Below are 17695 nucleotides of genomic sequence, written 5' to 3' on the forward strand. Positions count from 1 at the left end.
TGTGGCTACCATGATGCCAAGGGGTCTGAATAGTCTGGCAGTCATTTCCGAGATGTATTTGATGTAGGGGAGAATGGCTCGGGTTTCTGGACGTGTTTTGTCTCATTGTTTGGGTTTGTTGCTGAGAAATCGGCAGACTGCGTTCATTGGGTTCCCATTCCTTTTAAATACACTGTATAGGTGATCTTCCTCTGCTCTGCGTAATTCCTCTGTGCTGCAGTGTGTGGTGGCTCGTTGAAATAATGTTCTAATGCAGCTTCTTTTGTGGAAGCTCTGTAGTTCAGTATTTGGTCCGTATGTGTTGTTTTCCTGTAGACGCTGGTTTGAAGTTCCCCATTGGCTGTTCGCTCTACCGTGACATCTAGGAATGGCAGTTTGTTGTTGTTTTCCTCCTCTTTAGTGAATTTTATGCTAGTAAAGGTATTATTGTGTACAACCTTTCTATAAATAGAAAGCGGGCTACACCACCAGTGCTTCATTCGGAGACTCACTGAAGATGTTACTTAGTATGGCGATGAAACATCTGAAAACGAACATCACAGCTCAGCAAGCAAACCTACATCCAGATACCAAGAGTATTTTACAACTTGAAAATCAAATGTTGCCTCTTGAGTGGTACCATGCAAATTTCTCTTTGAAAGCAGGAAGAGAGGGAAATCATTTTAAATCTTTCACATTAAGGAATGTTAAAAAGAATTATTAAAGTTTAAGTATATAAGTATTACCTATACAGCGTATTCAAGAAGTACGGGTATCCAATATACACAGTCCGTCGATTCCTAAACAACAAACCCAAACAAGTAGACACAACACACCCAGAGACTCTGGCCACATTACCATACATCAAAGACATCTCGGAGATGACTACCAGACCACTCCGACTCCTTGGCAGCATGGTAACCAACAAACTTACCAACACACTGAAACAGCTACTGATGAACCTAAAGGACCATATACAAATAACCAGCAAAACAAGTGTTATTTTAAAAATACCATGCAAGGACTGTAACATAGAACATAGAACAATACAGCGCAGAACAGGCCCTTCGGCCTTCGATGTTGCGCCGACCTGTGAACAAATCTAAGCCCATCCTCCTACAGTATCCCATCCTCATCCATGTGCTAATCTAAGGATAGTTTAAATCTCTATAATGTGGCTGAGTTAGCAGGCAGGGATATCCACGCCCTTACTACTCTCTGAATAAAGAACTTGCCTGTAACATCTGTCTTAAATCTATCACCCCTCAATTTGTAGCTATGCTCCCTCGTACAAGCTGATGTCATCATCCTAGGAAAAAGACTTTCACTGTCTACCTTACCTAATCCTCTGATCATCTTGTATGTCTATATCAAATCCCCTCTTAGCCTTCTTCTCTCCAATGAGAACAAACCCAAGTCTCTCAGCCTTTCCTCATTAGACCTTCCCTCCGGACCAGGCAACATCCTGGTAAATCTCCTTTGCACCTTTTCCATTGCTTCCACATCTTTCCTGTAATGGGGCGACCAGAAATGTACACAATATTCCAAGTGTGGCTTCACTAACATTTTGTATAGTTGCAACATGATATTGTGGCTCTGGAACTCAATCCTTCTACCAATAAAACCTAACACACCTAATGCCTTCTTAACAGCACTATCCACCTGGGTGGCAACTTTCAGGGATCTACGTACGTGGACTCCAAGATCTCTCTGCACATTCACACTACCAAGAATCTTTCCATTGACCCAGTACTCTGCCTTCCTGTTATTCTTCCCAAAGTGAATCATCTCACATCTATCTGCACTGAACTCCATTTACCCCCTCTCAGCCCAATTCTGCAGTTTATCCAAGTCCCCCTGCAACCTGTAACATTCTTCCACACTGTCCACTACTCCACCGACTTTAGTGTCGTCTGCAAAGTGGTCCCAAAACAGATCCTTGTGGCACACCACTAGTAACCGGCTTCCAAACTGAATATTTTCCATCAATCACCACTCGCTGCCTTCGAACAGAAAGCCAGTTTCTAATCCAAACTGCTAAATCACCCTCAATCCCATGTCTCTGCACTTTCTCCAACAACCTACCATGTGGAACCTTACCAAAGGCTTTACAGAAGTCCATGTACACCACTACCCTACCCTCATCCACATGCTTGGTCACCTTCTCAAAAAACTCAATGAGGTTGTGAGACACGACCTGCCCTTGACGAAACCATGTTGACTATCTGAAATCAAATTATTGCTTGCTAGATGATTATAAATCCTATCTCTCATAATGCTTTTCGAAACTTTTCCTACAAAAGATGTAAGGCTCACTGGTCTATAATTACCTGGGTCGCCTCTGCTGCCCTTCTTGAACAAGGGCACAACATTTGCAATCCTCCAGTCCTCTGGTACTAAACCTGTAGATATTGATGACTCAAAGCCAAAGGCTCCAATACCTCCTCCCTAGCTTCCCAGTGAATCCTCAGATAAATCCCATCCAGCCCAGGGGACTTGTCTACTTTCACTCCTTCTAGATTTGATAACACCTCTTCCTTACTAACCTACATCCTTTCCAGTCTAATATCTCGTATCTCATTCTTCTCCTCTTCAATATTCTTCTTTTCCTGAGTGAAAACCGATGAGAAATGTTCGTTTAGCACCTTTCCGATCTCCACAAAGTCCACACACAACTTCCCACTTCTGTCTTTGACTGGCCCTATTCCTACCCTAATCATCCTTTTATTCCTCACATACCTATAGAAAGCTCTAGGGTTCTCCTTTATTCTATTTGCTAAAGACCACTCATGTCCTCTCTTTGCTCTTCTTAACTCTCTCTTTAAATCCTTCCTAGCTGATCTGTAACTCTCCATCACCTCATCTGAAACATCTTGTCTCATTGTTACATAAGCCTCCTTCTTCTGCTTAACAAGAGTTGCAATTTCTGTAGTAAACCACGGTTCCCTTACCTTCTTACTTCCTCCCTGCCTGACAATGACATATCTATCAAGGACACACAATATCTGTTCCGTAAACCATTTCTACATTTCCATTGTCCTCATCCCCTGCATTTTGCTACTCCACTCTATGCATCCTAATTCTTGTCGAATTGCATTATAACAAACAATACATCAGACAGACAGGCAGAAAACTAGCCACCAGGATACACGAACACCAACTAGCCACAAAAAGGCATGACCCACTCTCACTAGTATCCATACACACAGATGAAGAAGGACACCACATCGACTGGGACTACACATCCATCCTGGGACAGGCTAACAGAGATACACACGGGAATTATTCAAACCTGAACTCCATTAATAAACACATCGATTTGGACCCCATTTACCAACCTCTGAGAAAAAGAACCAGAAATGATATGACCCACCTTAAGAGACCAAGACACATAAATAGAAAGTGGGACAGTACACCAGTGCTTCACCGGAGGCTCACTGATGATGTTACCTAGCATGGCAATGAAATGTCTGAAAACAAACCTTCCAGCCCAGTGAGCTAACTTACAACCTGAAGTATTAAAAAGCTGGGAGTGCCAACAGCAGCAGAGTGAAAGAAACATTCAGTGCCTATAGATAGACACTGCTCTCTCTCACCGCTTCACCCTCACCCTCCATGGGCAAAAGACAGAAAAATCAATGTTTTTAAGAATTCTAAATCAAAAGAAAAGGACTGGTTCCACTTCATCCACCAATGAATTGAAGAATGGCTGTCACAGACAGCCGCATGTCATCAGCACAAAGATCAAAAAGGACTGTGAGAAAATAACCTTGCACATTGTTATCTGAATTTCCAATCTTCAGAACTTTGTTTCTGCTGTCTTCATTCTTTTTCCATGCACAGTCTCAGTGTTAAACAGTTTGCCTCTAGTCTGACTTAAAACTGACTGACTGCATGTGTTTAGGGTTTTAAGGAGGGTGTAGTTAAGTTGCATAAATTAGGAATCCTCTCTTTTCAATATTAAAAATCACACAACACCAAGTTATCGTCCAACAAGTTTAATTGGAAGCACTAGCTTTCGGAGCATCGCTCCTCTATTGGATGGACAACCATCTGATGAAGGAGCAGCGGTCCGAAAGCTAGTGCTTCCAATTAAACCTGTTGGATTATAATCTGGTGTTGTGTGACTTTTAACTTTCTACACCCGAGTCCAACACTGGCATCTTCAGATCATCTCTTTTCGATGCTCTTGTTAAAGTTAAGTGTGCCACAATGAATAGTTATTTTTACTGTTACTAAAGAAACCCAGGGTGAATTACTTTTGTCCTAAGTAGCAGTCAGTCTGTCAAATTGGTAATTTTGGTGGTCTCACTGGGATTTTGTACATTTATACATTTTGTGACTGTGGGGCATGATTATTGAGGCACTCTTCCCAGTTTAATTACGACAAATCAAAATACAAAGCGTACCAGAGATGGGTAGGTGTGTTGGGATTCGGGTATAGCCTCTTAAGCAATCATTCTGTATGCAATGAGTGGCTCTTGCATTCATTGTTATTGTAGTAATCCTATAAATTTGTTCCCAGTGGGATTAACCTCAAAGGAATTGCTCTCTGGGGGATTAGCAGTGAGTAGGGCGACGCAATTTTGCCTGAAGGCAACCTCTGACTTGTCAAAACATGACAATTACAGGATGTAGCAGAAACCTGTGCAAAGGTGAGAAAATGGCAAAAAGCTGAAGTAAATAGACTCTGCCTTGAATACAGAAAGTTCAAAAGGTTACCCTGAACAATAAGGTATCCTCATTGGTCGGGGTAGTCAGCAAGGTTACCCCCTCTCACCGTTGTTGTTTATGTTGATGATAGAGCCACTGGCAGAGGCCATTCGTCAGAACGTCCACATAACCGCTCCGGAAGTGGGATCGAGGGCACACAAGATTACACTGTATGCGGATGATGTCCTTCTGTTTTTATCGAACCCAATCACCTCCATACCCCATTTGATATCAATTCATTTGGAGCTATTTCAGAATATAAGATCAACTTTGCAAAATCGGAGGCTATGCCTTTGTGGAATCTTGTTGACGTGCCAGAAGTTGAAGGTGGCTCGAAGTTCCCTTTTAAGTGGTCACGGGCAGGGCTCCGATACCTAGGCATTTTTATTACCCCCAAGTTTGATCTGTTATTTCAGACTAACTTTGCTCACTTGCTTGACAATATTAGGCGAGATCTCTAGAGATGGGAGGCTCTTCCAATTTCATGGCTGGGCCGAATATCCCACATTAAGATGAATGTTCTTCCTCGTTTGCTTTATCCTATGCGTATGCTCCTTATAATATTTCCCAGGTCAACGCTGTGGAAGCTTATGGGGTGGTTTGGTTCCTTTGTCTGGCATCATGGGTGGCCCCTCATCAAACTTACTAAATTGCAGTTGCCTCATGGAGTGGGAGGGGTTGATTTCCCAGACATCAGAAGGTATCAATTGAGTTCCCTGCTGATCTTTGTCTGCGATTGGGTAGGTAACGATCCAAATTCAATATGGCTGGATATTGAGGCCTCCCAGGCAAAGTGTCCTCTTATTAACCTGTTGTTCATGGATAAGATGAGGACACTGCCGGAACCCCATTGTCATTAGTACAGTCTGGGCTTGGAGGGCGATGCATCAGAGAGACGATTGTTTATCGAAGACTTCGCTACTTAGACCCATAGTTGGCATGCCAGGGTTCCGACCAGAGATGATGGACTCAGGGTTCAAACTATGGGCAGCGAGAGGAGTTTCTAGTTTGGGAGACTTGTTTGAGGGGGTGGTTATGATGTCTTTTGAGCAACTGAGCTGCAAATACGGGTTGCCCAGCAGAGATCTTTTCCATTTTTTTCAGGTTAGGAATTTCATCCAGAAGAAGACTACACTTCTCATTAAGCCCTAAAAGCCTGATACAGAGAGGTTTATGCTACATTCCACAAGCACCCTTTCGGTTAGTGCCCTCTATCACCTGCTGGGTGGCAGGGCCTGGCAGGATATTAACCGGTTATGTAAGGTCTGGGAGCAAGAGCTGGGAGTGGAGATCTCTTCCGAAACATGGGAGAACATATGGGAGAATACTTGAAAGATCTCAATCTGTAATAGGACATGCACTACGCAGTTAAAAGTTCTGTATGGGGCTCATCTGGCACCAGACCGTCTAGCGAAGTTTAAAAAAGGGGCATCTTCAGTGTGCCCCAAATGTAAAATAAGTGTAGGTACTCTTACCCATTGCTCTGGACATGCCACAGGCTCAGTGTTTATTGGAGCACTGTGGCGGGAGAGATAGGGAGGGTATTGAGGACTGAAGTCAAAGTAGACCCGATATCTCTCCTCTTAGGTCTACCGAATTTACCATCCTTAGACGGGCATGGGAAGAAACTATTTAATATTCTTGCACACTGTGCACGGAAGAATATTCTGATGAACTGGGTATCTGAGAACCCGCCGGACTTGCTGGGATGGCAGAAATTAATTATGGAGCACATTCCCTTGGACTTTTTTACAAACATGGTGCACCACACAACAGACTATTTTTATAAGACATGGCAGCCCTACTTGAGTTATTTGAAAATAGATTTGTCAATTATCTTAACTGGGGCGTGTGGTTAACCAGAGTGGTTAGGTTTGTCAAGCCTTGGGCCCTGGAGGGGATCTCGTGAGTTAATGCAAGTATATCTACAATGCTCCTGTTCCTTTGTTTGGGAACTTTGCACCGAGCATAGCTGTTCTGTATTTTGTTTTTTTTTGCTTTTCTTTTTTTTTGGTGTTGCTTTGCACAGTGTTTGGGTTTGTTTTGTATTAGAGGATAGGTTAATAGTTAGGAGACAGTAGCTGTATTGTAATTTGTGGGTTTTTTTTCTTTTTATTATACTGAAATTTGTTATTGATTGTATTTTCAATAATTTTATATATTTGTAAAGTTAAAAAAAAATTGCTAATAAATATATTTACAAAAGAAACCAATAAGCTATCCTCATGACCTTTTATTTGTACTGTTACACAAGAACATAATTTATATCCTTTGGGACTAATCAACTTGAATTATAACTGTGACTCTGTATGTCTCACCCTACAATGAAATTTACAGTTTACAATTCCATTTAAACATTCATCATCTAATATTAGCTCAGTGCACCTTTAGAAAGATTGAATAAATTTGTGTTTAGAATACACATGGCCTGGAAGATCTCTGAGGTAGGGCATCCTGTCATGTGGGGTGGGCTGGTGGAGAATTAAGTCCCCTCTCTAGTCAACTCTCACTCATCAAAGTGTTAAATGGCATGGGGCTGCTGACATTGGTGGGATGCTCTCACTACCAACTCTCTTGATAGTGGTATCGGACCCACCAATAGCAAACTTCAGCTCCAAGTTACGCTACTCCATAACAATATAGAACATGTAGAGTCAACTTGGATAAAGGTTAAGATACTTGGTCTGCCAATTGCTGGAAAAAATCCTTTATATCTATTGTTCACTCACTTTCAATTGTGGATGAAAATGTATGTCTGGATTGTACCCCGATTGTACCCCCAAAGTGGGGCCAAGACGCACCTTTCATTGGACTCTTCATCCTTATTTAACTCCGTGTAGGCTCAGGGTGACAGACTATCCCAATTTTTACTGGATCGTTCTTTGAAATCTCTAACTGTCCCATGCTCTGTATATTTCTTTTTCATCCCCAGAATGTAATTTGTTCCAGGTTTGTAAAACTGGGAGTGTGCCTGATTCCTGCTTATAGTAGGATTGCAAATTAAGTATTAAGTTAATTTTGATTCGCTTTTGTTCTCAACTGTACCAGTCTCAGATTGAAATCTTCCCTCACTATCTCCCTGGGTCCCACCCCCACCCCCCACCCCGCTACCTTACTAGAATAAATCCTCCTGAGCAGCTCTAGCCAATCTCCCTGCCAGTATATTAGTCCCCGTCCAATTTAGGTGCAGGTCCTTCTTGTACAGGTCACTTCTACCCCAATACAGCTTCCAATGATCCAAAAATGTGAATCCTTCTCCAATACACCAGCTCCTCAGCCATGCATTCATCTGCTCTATCCTCCTATTCCTGCCCTCACTAGCTCGTAGCACTGGGAGTAATCCAGACATTACTACTCTCAGGGACCTCATTTTTAAACTCCTGCCTAACTCTCTGTAATCTCCCTTCAGAGTCTAAACCTTTTCCCTTCCAATGTCGTTGGTTCCAATGTGGACAATGACCTGCTGTTGGCCCCCCTCCCCCTTGAGAATATTCTGCACCCTCTCTGAGACATCCTTGATCCTGGCACCAGGGAAGCAACACACCATTCTGATTTTTCACTGCTGGCCACAGAAACGTCTATCTGTGCCTCGGACTAGAGAGTCCTCTATAACAATCAATCACTTGGAACCGATGTACCTCTCATTACATTAGAGCCAGTCTCGATGCCAGAAACTTGGCTGTTTGTGCTATGTTCCCCTGAGAATCCATAACCCCCTACATTTTCCAAAACAGCATATTTGTTTGAAATGGGGATAGCCACAGAAGATTCCTGCACTACCTGCCTACCTCTCTTATCTTTCCTGTAGTTAACCCATCTATGGGACTGTAACTGAGACTTTCCCTCCTTCTTATAACTGTCATCCATCATATCCCCTTGCTCTAGTAAATTCCTCATTGCCTCTAACTGCCTCTTCAACCGATCCATTCAATCTGATAGGATTCGCAACCAACAACATCTATTGCAGATATAATCCTCAGTAACCTTTAAACTCTCCCTAAACCCCCACATCCGACAAGAAGAGCATATCACTCTACTAAAGGCCATTTTTGCTTCTTTCAATCTACAGACCCAGAAAATAGCACTGTCTTATTCCTCTACAAAACACTACTCCCAGTTCAAAGTTTGTGAGAAGATTTGTAGCTTGGGTGCTCATTGCTGTGGTTCTGTTCGCCGAGCTGGAAGTTTTTGTTGCAAATGTTTCGTCCTCTGTCTAGGTGACATCCTCAGTGCTTGGGAGCCTCCTGTGAAGCGCTTCTGTGGTGTTTCCTCCGGCATTTATAGTGGCCTGTCCTTGCCGCTTCCGGTTGCCGGAGACGAAACGTTTGCAACAAAAACTTCCAGCTCGGCGAACAGAACCACAGCAACTACTCCCAGTGCTACGAGTTAATGCAGGTAGGAATAGGTGGATAGAGCAGATGAATGCATGGCTGAGAAGCTGGTGTATGGGAGAAGGATTCATATTTTTGGATTATTGGAAGCTGTTTTGGGGTAGAAGTGACCTGTACAAGGAGGAGGGATATAGGACAGGGAGATAGTGAGGGAAGATTTCAATCTGAGACTGGTACAGTTGAGAACAAAGGCGAGTCAAACAGTCAGGGCAGGCAGGGAAAAAGCAGAGAACAAGGCAGGACTGATAAATTAAACTGCATTTATTTAAATGTAAGGGACCTAACAGGGAAGGCAGATGAACTCAGGGCATGGTTAGGAACATGGGACTAGGAATTCATAGCAGTTACAGAAACATGGCTCAGGGATGGGCAGGACTGGCAGCTGAATGTTCCAGGATACAAATACTACAGGAAGGAAAGAAAGGGAGGCAAGAGAGGAGGGGGAGTGGCATTTTTAATAAGGGATAGCATTACAGCTGTGCTGAGGGAGGGTATTCCTGGAAATACATCCAGGGAGGTTATTTGGGTGGAACTGAGAAATAAGAAAGGGGTGATTACCTTATTGTGATTGTATTATAGACCCCCTAGTAGTCAGAGGGAAATTGTAAAACAAATTTGTAAGGACATCTCAGTTATCTGTAAAAATAATAGGGTGATTATGGTAAGGGATTTTAACTTTCCAAACATAAACTGGGACTGCCATAATGTTAAGGGCTTAGGTGGAGAGGAATTTCTTAAGTGTGTACAAGAAAATTTTCTGATTCAGTTTGTGGATATATCTACTAGAGAATATGTAAAACTTGACCTACTCTTTGGAATTAAGGCAGGGTAGGTGACTGAGGTGTCAGTGGGGGAGCACTTTGGGGCCAGCGACCTTAATTCTATTAGATTTAAAATAGTGATGGAAAAAGATAGACGAGATCTAAAAGTTGAAGTTCTAAATTGGAGAAAGGCCAATTTTGATGGTATTAGGCAAGAACTTTCAAAAGCTGATTGGGGCAGATGTTCGCAGGTAAAGGGACGGCTGGAAAATGGGAAGCCTTCAGGAATGCGATAACGAGAGTCCAGAGAAAGTATATTCCTGTTAGAGTGAAAGGGAAAGCTGATAGGTATAGGGAATGTCTAAAGAAATTGAGGGTTTGGTTAAGAAAAAGAAGGAAGCATATGTCAGGTATAGACAGGATAGGTCGAGTGAATCCTTAGAAGAATAAAAAGGAAGTAGGAGTATATTTAAGAGAGAAATGAGGAGGGCAAAACAGGGGCATGAGATAGCTTTGGCAAATAGAGTTAAAGAGAATCCAAAGTGTTTTTACAAATACATTAAGGACAAAAGGGTAACTAGATAGAGAGTAGGGCTCCTCAAAGATCAGCAAGGCGACCTTTGTGTGGAGCCACAGAAAATGGGGGAGATACTAAACAATTATTTTGCATCAGTATTTACTATGGAAAAGAATATGGAAGATACAGACTGTAGAGAAATAAATGGTGACATCTTGCAAAAATGTCCATATTACAGAGGAGGAAGTGCTGGATGTCTTGAAACACATAAAAATGATAAATCCCCAGGACCTGACCAGGTGTACCCTAAAACTCTGTGGGAGGCTAGGGAAATGATTGCTAGGCCTCTTACTGAGATATTTGTATCATCAATAGTCACAGGTGAGGTGCCAGAACCCTGGAGGTTGGCTAATGTGGTGCCACTGTTTAAGAAAGGTGGTAATGACAAGCCAGGGAACTATAGACCAGTGAGCCTGAAGTAGGTGGTATGCAGGTTGTTGGAGGGAATCCTGAGGGACAGGATGTACACGTATTTGGAAAGGCAAAGACTGATTAGGGATAGTCAACATGGCTTTATGCATGGGAAATCATGTCTCACAAACTTGATTGAGTTTTTTGAAGAAGTAACAAAGAAGATTAAAGAGGGCAAAGTGGTGGACGTGATCTATATGGGCTTCAGTAAGGTTTGTGACAAGGTTCCCCATGGGAGACTGGTTAGCAAGGTTAGATCTCATGGAATATAGGTAGGACTCGCCATTTGGATACAGAACTGGCTCGAAGGTAAAAGACAGAGAGTGCTGGTGAAGATTTGCTTTTCAGACTGGAAGCCTGTGACCAATGGGGTGCCACAAGGATCAGTGCTGGATCCATTGCTTTTCATCATTTACATAAATGATTTGGATGTGAACATAGGAGGTATAGTTAGTAAGTTTGTAGGTGACAACAAAACTGGAGATGTAGTGGACAGCTAAAAAGGTTACCTCAGATTACAACAGGATCTTGATAAGATGGACCAATGGGCTGAGAAGTGGCAGATGGAGTTTAATTTAGATAAACGTGAGGCCCTGCATTTTGGGAAAGCAAATCTTAGCAGGACTTATACACTTAATGGTAAGGTCCCAGGGAGTGTTGCTGAACAAAGAGACCTTGGAGTGCAGGTTCATAGCTCCTTGAAAGTGGAGTTGCAGGTAGATAGGATAGTGAAGAAGACATTTGTTATGCTTTCCTTTATTGGTCAGAGTATTGAGTACAGGAGTTGGGAGGTCATGTTGTGGCTGTACAGGACATTGCTTAGGCCACTGTTGGAATATTGCATGCAATTCTGGTCTCCTTCCTATCGGAAAGATGTTGTGAAACTTGAAAGGGTTCAGGAAAGATTTACAAGGATGTTGTCAGAGTTGGAGGATTTGAGCTATAGGGAGAGGTGAATAGGCTAGGACTGTTTTCCCTGGAGCGTCGGAAGCTGAGGGGTGACCTTATAGAGGTTTATAAAATCATGAGAGGCATAGATAGGATAAATAGACAAAGTCTTTTCCCTGGGGTGGGTGAGTCCAGAACTAGAGAGCATAGGTTTAGGATGAGAGGGGAAAGATATGTAAGAGACCTAAGGGGCAACATTTTCATGCAGAGGGTGGTACGTGTATGGAATGAGCTGTTGAGAGGAAGTGGTGGAGGTTGGTACAATTGCAACATTTAAAAAGCATTTGGATGGGTATATGAATAGGAAGGGTTTTGAGGGATATGGGTCAGGTGCTGACAGGTGGGACTAGATTGGTTGGGATATCTGGTCGGCATGGACGGGTTGGACCGAAGGGTCTGTTTCCATGCTGTACATCTCTATGATTCTATGAACTCAAATATGTTTCCATTTGCCACCATGAAATAAACAGGCACCAAATCAAGACGGGTTATAATGCACAGCGCAGTAACTCCAATAATTTATATTTGAATTCTAGATATATGGCTCCACCCGAACTCAAAAAACCCATGATGAAATTCAAACACACTTTTAAAAATATTATCCCAGTTTGCAATGACTGGATCTTGTAATTATGAAGCCAAAGAGTTAAATACACTGACTAATGTTGCAATGAATTATACTTATAAAGGGAAAATAAAAACTCACATAGCATCTCCCAGTCATAACATGTGCCATAATTCTCCAACACCTGATGTTCTTTGTGAAGTTCCTACCTGTTATGTCATTCCTCCCTCCACCAGGAGGTCCCATTGCCGAAATAAACAATACATTTATGATGGTCAGCTTTGATGTATCTTTCCGATCATACCAGTGACCATGATCTATCCACTGTCGAAGGAGCTCAATTGGAGGTTGGGCTCCATAGATTTCTTTTGCAGGCATATTAAGATCATCTAGAATTAACACATGAAATACTTGAGCTTTATAAAGAGAAAACAAAAACTCACAGAGCATCTCACAACATGATTTGTAATACTTGATTGAGTGAGCCAGGGTATATGTTAGCTTTGAGGAGGTGTCAAGACAGTTTGACGATGGTTGAGCAGTAGATATGGTATATATGGACTTCAGCAAGGCGTTTGATAAGATTCCCCATGGTAGGCTCATACATAAAGATAAGAAATATGGGATACAGGGAGATTTTGCTACCTGGATTCAGAATTGGCTGGCTGACAGAAGGTAGAGAGTGGTTGTAGATGGAAAGTATTCTGCCTGGAGGTCAGTGTTGAGTGGGATCCCGTAGGGGTCTGTTCTTGGGCCTCAGCTTTTTGTAGTTTTTATAAATTACTTGGATGAGGAGGTTGAGGGTGGGTTAGTAAATTTGCAGATGACACAAAGGTTGGAAGTGTCGTCGATAGTATAGAGGGCTACTGCAGCGCGACATAGACAGGATGCAGAGCTGGGCTGAGAAATGGCAGATGGAATTCAATCTGGATAAATGCAAATTGATACATTTTGGAAGGTCAAACTCAAATGCTGAATATAGGATTAAAGACAGGATTCTTGGCAGTGTGGAGGAACAGAGGGATCTGGGTGTGCAAGTACATAGATCCCTCAAAGTTGCCACCCAAGTGGATAGGGTTGTTAAGAAAGCATATGGTGTTTTGGCTTTCATTGACAGGGGGATCGAGTTTAAGAGCTGCGAGGTTTTGCTGCAGCTCTACAAGTCCCTGGTGAGACCACACTTGGAATATTGTGTTCAGTTCTGGTCACCCTACTATAGGAAAGATACAGAGACTTTGAAGAGGGTGCAAAGAAGGTTTACCAGGATGCTGCCTGGGCTTGCCTTATGAAGAAAGGTTGAATAAGCTCGGACTTTTCTCTATGGAGAGAAGGAGGAAGAGAGGAGACCAGATCGAGGTGTACAAAATAATGAGTGGAATAGATAGAGTCAATAGCCAGAGACTTTTCCCCAGGGCAGGATTGACTGGTATGAGGAGTCATAGTTTGAAGATATTAGGAGGAAAGTATAAAGGAGACATCAGAGGTTGGTTCTTTACGCAGAGAGTTGTGAACGCATGGAATGCATTGCCAGCTGAGGTGGTGGAAGCAGAGTCATTGGGGACATTTAAGCGACTGCTGGACATGCACATGGATAGCAGTGAGTTGAGGGGTGCGTAGGTTAAGTTACTATATTTTACATTAGGATTAAACCTCAGAAGGGCCTGTTCTGTGCTGTACTTTTCTTTTCTATGTTTACCAACAATGCACATTCCCTCACAGGTAAAGCTGATAGTTCTAGGAGAAAGTGAGGACTGCAGATGTTGGAGATCAGAGTTGAGAGTGTGTTGCTGGAAAAGCACAGCAGGTCAGGCAGCATCCGAGGAGCAGGAGAATTGACATTTCGGGCAAGAGCCCTTCACCAAGAAAAGCAAGAAAAATCCTGATGAAGGGCTCTTGCCCGAAACATCTATTCTCCTGCTCCTCGGATGCTGCCTGACCTGCTATGATTTTCCAGCACCACACTCTCAAAGTCGATATTTGTACCAGACAATAGTGCTGCTCCCTCATTGGGGAGTGACGACTGCTGGTGGTTTAGAATCATAGAATTCTACAGTGCAGATAGAGGCCGTTCGGCCCACCATTTAACCACTGACCCTCAGAAGAACATCCTACTCAGACCCAACTTATCCACATAACCTCACATTTAAAATGGCCAATCCACTTAACATGCACATCTTTGGAGCACCCGGCAGAAACCCACACAGGTATAGGGAGAATGTGCAAACTCAACCAGCTGAGCTAACCAGCCCACTACTCTGTTGCAATGACACAGTGTCAGTCCATAGTTCCACTCCATTTATGGAGTTGGACTTAACCCATATGCTTCTAAACTGGGGGGGACAAAGTTCAACCAGCTGCTAACTAGGAGGGGGTGGTGGTGTTGTTACTGGACTGATAACGAAGAGGTCCAAGGTGATGTGGTTTCAAATCACATTGCCATGGTAGTTTGAGGAAGTTAAACACAATTATCCGGATTTGCTCCAGATTTCTCTTCTACAACCATTGCTACATTCCTGAGAACTGAACCTCCACTTGCCAATCCCCAGTTGTCCTTACCACCATCATCATCATCACCCTATGACCCTAACCACTGTTCTCCTAACCCTGGCCTGGGTGGCACAGTGACTCAGTGGTTAGCACAGTGCCAGAGACCCAGGTTCGATTACACCCTTGGGCAACTGTCTGTGTGGAATTTGCATATCCTGCCTGTGTCTGCGTGGGTTTGCTCTGGGTGCTCCAGTTTCCTCCCACAATCCAAATATGTGAAGGTTAGGTGGATTGGCCGTGGGAAAAGCAAAGTTATAGGATATTGGGGCGGGTTTGTGTTGGATGCTCCTCGGAAGGTCAGTGTGAACTTGATGGGCTGAATGGCCTGCTTCCACACTGTAGGGATTTTATGATTCTATGATCTCTCCACCAACCATATCACCCCACCATTCTGATCCCTCAACCCACCTTACTAGTAGATGCTGCTGAATGAACTATGATGGTGGCAAGGTGCTTCTGAAAATGAGCGGCCTTGCCTAGTCATTTCAATGACGTTATTAACTTTATTTAAATACATTTCAAATTTCCATTATTAAGTTGAAACACTGAATAGATTTTCGGTGAAGAAAACTCTTGACTGCACCCAACCTAGCTGAAATTTCAATCACTCACCTACAAAGACAATGGACTCCTTTCCCACGGGTGGGCCATAAACTCCTTTCCTCCTCCTGTCCAGTTTGGACATGATAATGTCTTGTGTTTGATTGGCTGATGATCTGGCCGAAAGGCTGATGCAGTTGGGAATGTATTGTTCTTTGGGCAGATGCATGAGAAAGCTGTTTGTGATGGCAGATTTACCTGTGCCGGTGGGTCCCAGCAACAGCAAAGGTATTTTGTGTGAGATATAAGTGTGTAAGAAAAAGGTCTGCCTGGCAGTTTCCATGGTAGGAATAATAAGATCTGAAACCTGGAAATCCAGAGAAATTAAGAGAGTAAACATCAAAAACATTGTAACTGTAAATATTTCTAATCAAACTGTCCAGATAGGTCAGGCCAAAGTGGAAAATATAACAATGCTCAAAGCCAGCTTGTGTCAGTGGACTTTACCATTGTATTATGTATATTAGCTTTCATCCTATCAATCAGTTAAGAATGCAAAATTATTCATATTCTGGCGTAGGCAGAACTGGAACCAAAGTCTCCTGGCTGAGAGGCAGGCACACGACCACTGTATCATAAAATCCCTAATTGATATTTCCTAATCAATCTGCTCAGATATGTTATTACATATTTCTGGAGCAGGTGGAATGTAGCCAGGCTCCCTGGCCCAGAGGTAGAGACACTACCATTGTGCCAGCAAAACAACATCTTACAACTATGTTATATCCAGACGTGCTCTTACACACAACTGAAGGTTATTTTCCAGTTGCCAAATCCCAGTTACAGCTGTATATTTTCTTATCAGGCCTATTCAGAGATGTTATTACCCACCGCTAGAGCTGGTGGGATTTGAACGCTGGGCTCTAGGTTCAGAGGTAGGGACACATCCACTGCATCACAAGACGGGCTCCATATTTCAGCAATAATTTTTTAAAAACTTAACCTATTTTTCCTAATCAACCTATTCAGCGACACATCTGCACACCTCTGGAGTATGTGAGACTTGAACCCAGGCCTCTCAGTGCAGGGGTAGGAACTGTATTACTGAGATGCAAGACTGCCCCTCATGTTACAATGATATCCAGCATCCTTGAAGTGATTGCACCTATTTTATTTGAACAAAAGCGGGTGGGGGAAGGTGTCAGGAGTTCCTCGGTGCACCCTCTAAGGCAGCATGTCAATCAGTCAGAATTGGTTTGTAAACCAATCAGCATCCTTTTCCCATGCAGTAAAAATTGTTGCTTCCTTTGAAATTTGACACTCTTGCATCTATCCTAACAAATGTAAAATTCGATGACATATCTCTTTCTTCAATACTCAGGTTCTTTATTATGAATGACTATTTATATTCTAATTAGGGGAGGTTTCACTCTTTAGATTAGATTACTTACAGTATGAAAACAGACCTTTCGGCTCAACAAGTCCACACCGATCCGCCGAAGCGCAACCCACCCAGACCCATTCCCCTACACTTACCCCTTTGCCTAACACTACGGGCAATTTAGCATGGTCAATTCACCTAACTTGAACATTTTTGGACTGTCCGAGGAAACCGGAGCACCCGGAGGAAACCCACGCAGACACGGGGAGAATGTGCAAACTCCACACAGTGAGTCACTTGAGGTGGGAATCGAACCCGGGTCTCTGGCGCCGTGAGGCAGCAGTGCTAACTGCTGTGCCACCATACCGCCCACTCATTCAAATCCAATAAACCTTTTAATGATTATAACTTGATATATTTAATTTCGAGAATATGTTAAATAAAGGAAGCTTGGGGATTTAAAATGTTGATAATAACAATAAAGATGGCCAAAGCTCACAAAGCTCTGACAATGAATCAGGCTAGCTGGCCCAACCTTTGTTCCATTTACAAGATCCCACTGCAATCTCTTAAATGCATTCAAACCAAATTGTTCCACTTTATGAATCATAACAGATGCATTTAATAATATTTCTCAAAACTGAAGAATACAGAGCTGTCAATGATTGGTGGGATGTGAGCCAAATGCAAGCAAATGGGACTAGATAAGTTTGGCAAATCTGGACGGCATGTACGAGTTGGACCGAAGGGTCTATTTCCATGCTGTACAATGCTGGCTGTGAGATAAGAAGAGTGGTGAATCTTTGAAGCTTAGTCATTAAATATATCCAAGACTGAGATTGAGAGACATCTAGATATGGGGAAAGTGTGGGAAAATGCCAC

General features: G+C 42.8%; 1 protein-coding gene across 2 annotated transcripts in view; it reads right to left on the minus strand.

Annotated features, from left to right (window-relative positions):
• Window positions 1-17695, minus strand: part of dnah3 (dynein axonemal heavy chain 3) — a 208567-nt gene that overhangs the window by 44634 nt on the left and 146238 nt on the right. For both annotated transcript variants that reach the window (XM_043712084.2, XM_087997630.1), the window contains 2 exons: window positions 15505-15799; window positions 12555-12734 (listed from right to left, as the gene is read on the minus strand). In XM_043712084.2, coding sequence (XP_043568019.2) covers window positions 12555-12734; window positions 15505-15799 — 475 coding nt within the window. The remainder of the gene's footprint in view (window positions 1-12554; window positions 12735-15504; window positions 15800-17695) is intronic.

The sequence above is a fragment of the Chiloscyllium plagiosum genome, unplaced genomic scaffold, assembly GCF_037043375.1.
Source record: "Chiloscyllium plagiosum isolate Xiang-an unplaced genomic scaffold, Cpla_swu_hap1 HiC_scaffold_20, whole genome shotgun sequence".
NCBI classification, from domain to species: domain Eukaryota; kingdom Metazoa; phylum Chordata; class Chondrichthyes; order Orectolobiformes; family Hemiscylliidae; genus Chiloscyllium; species Chiloscyllium plagiosum.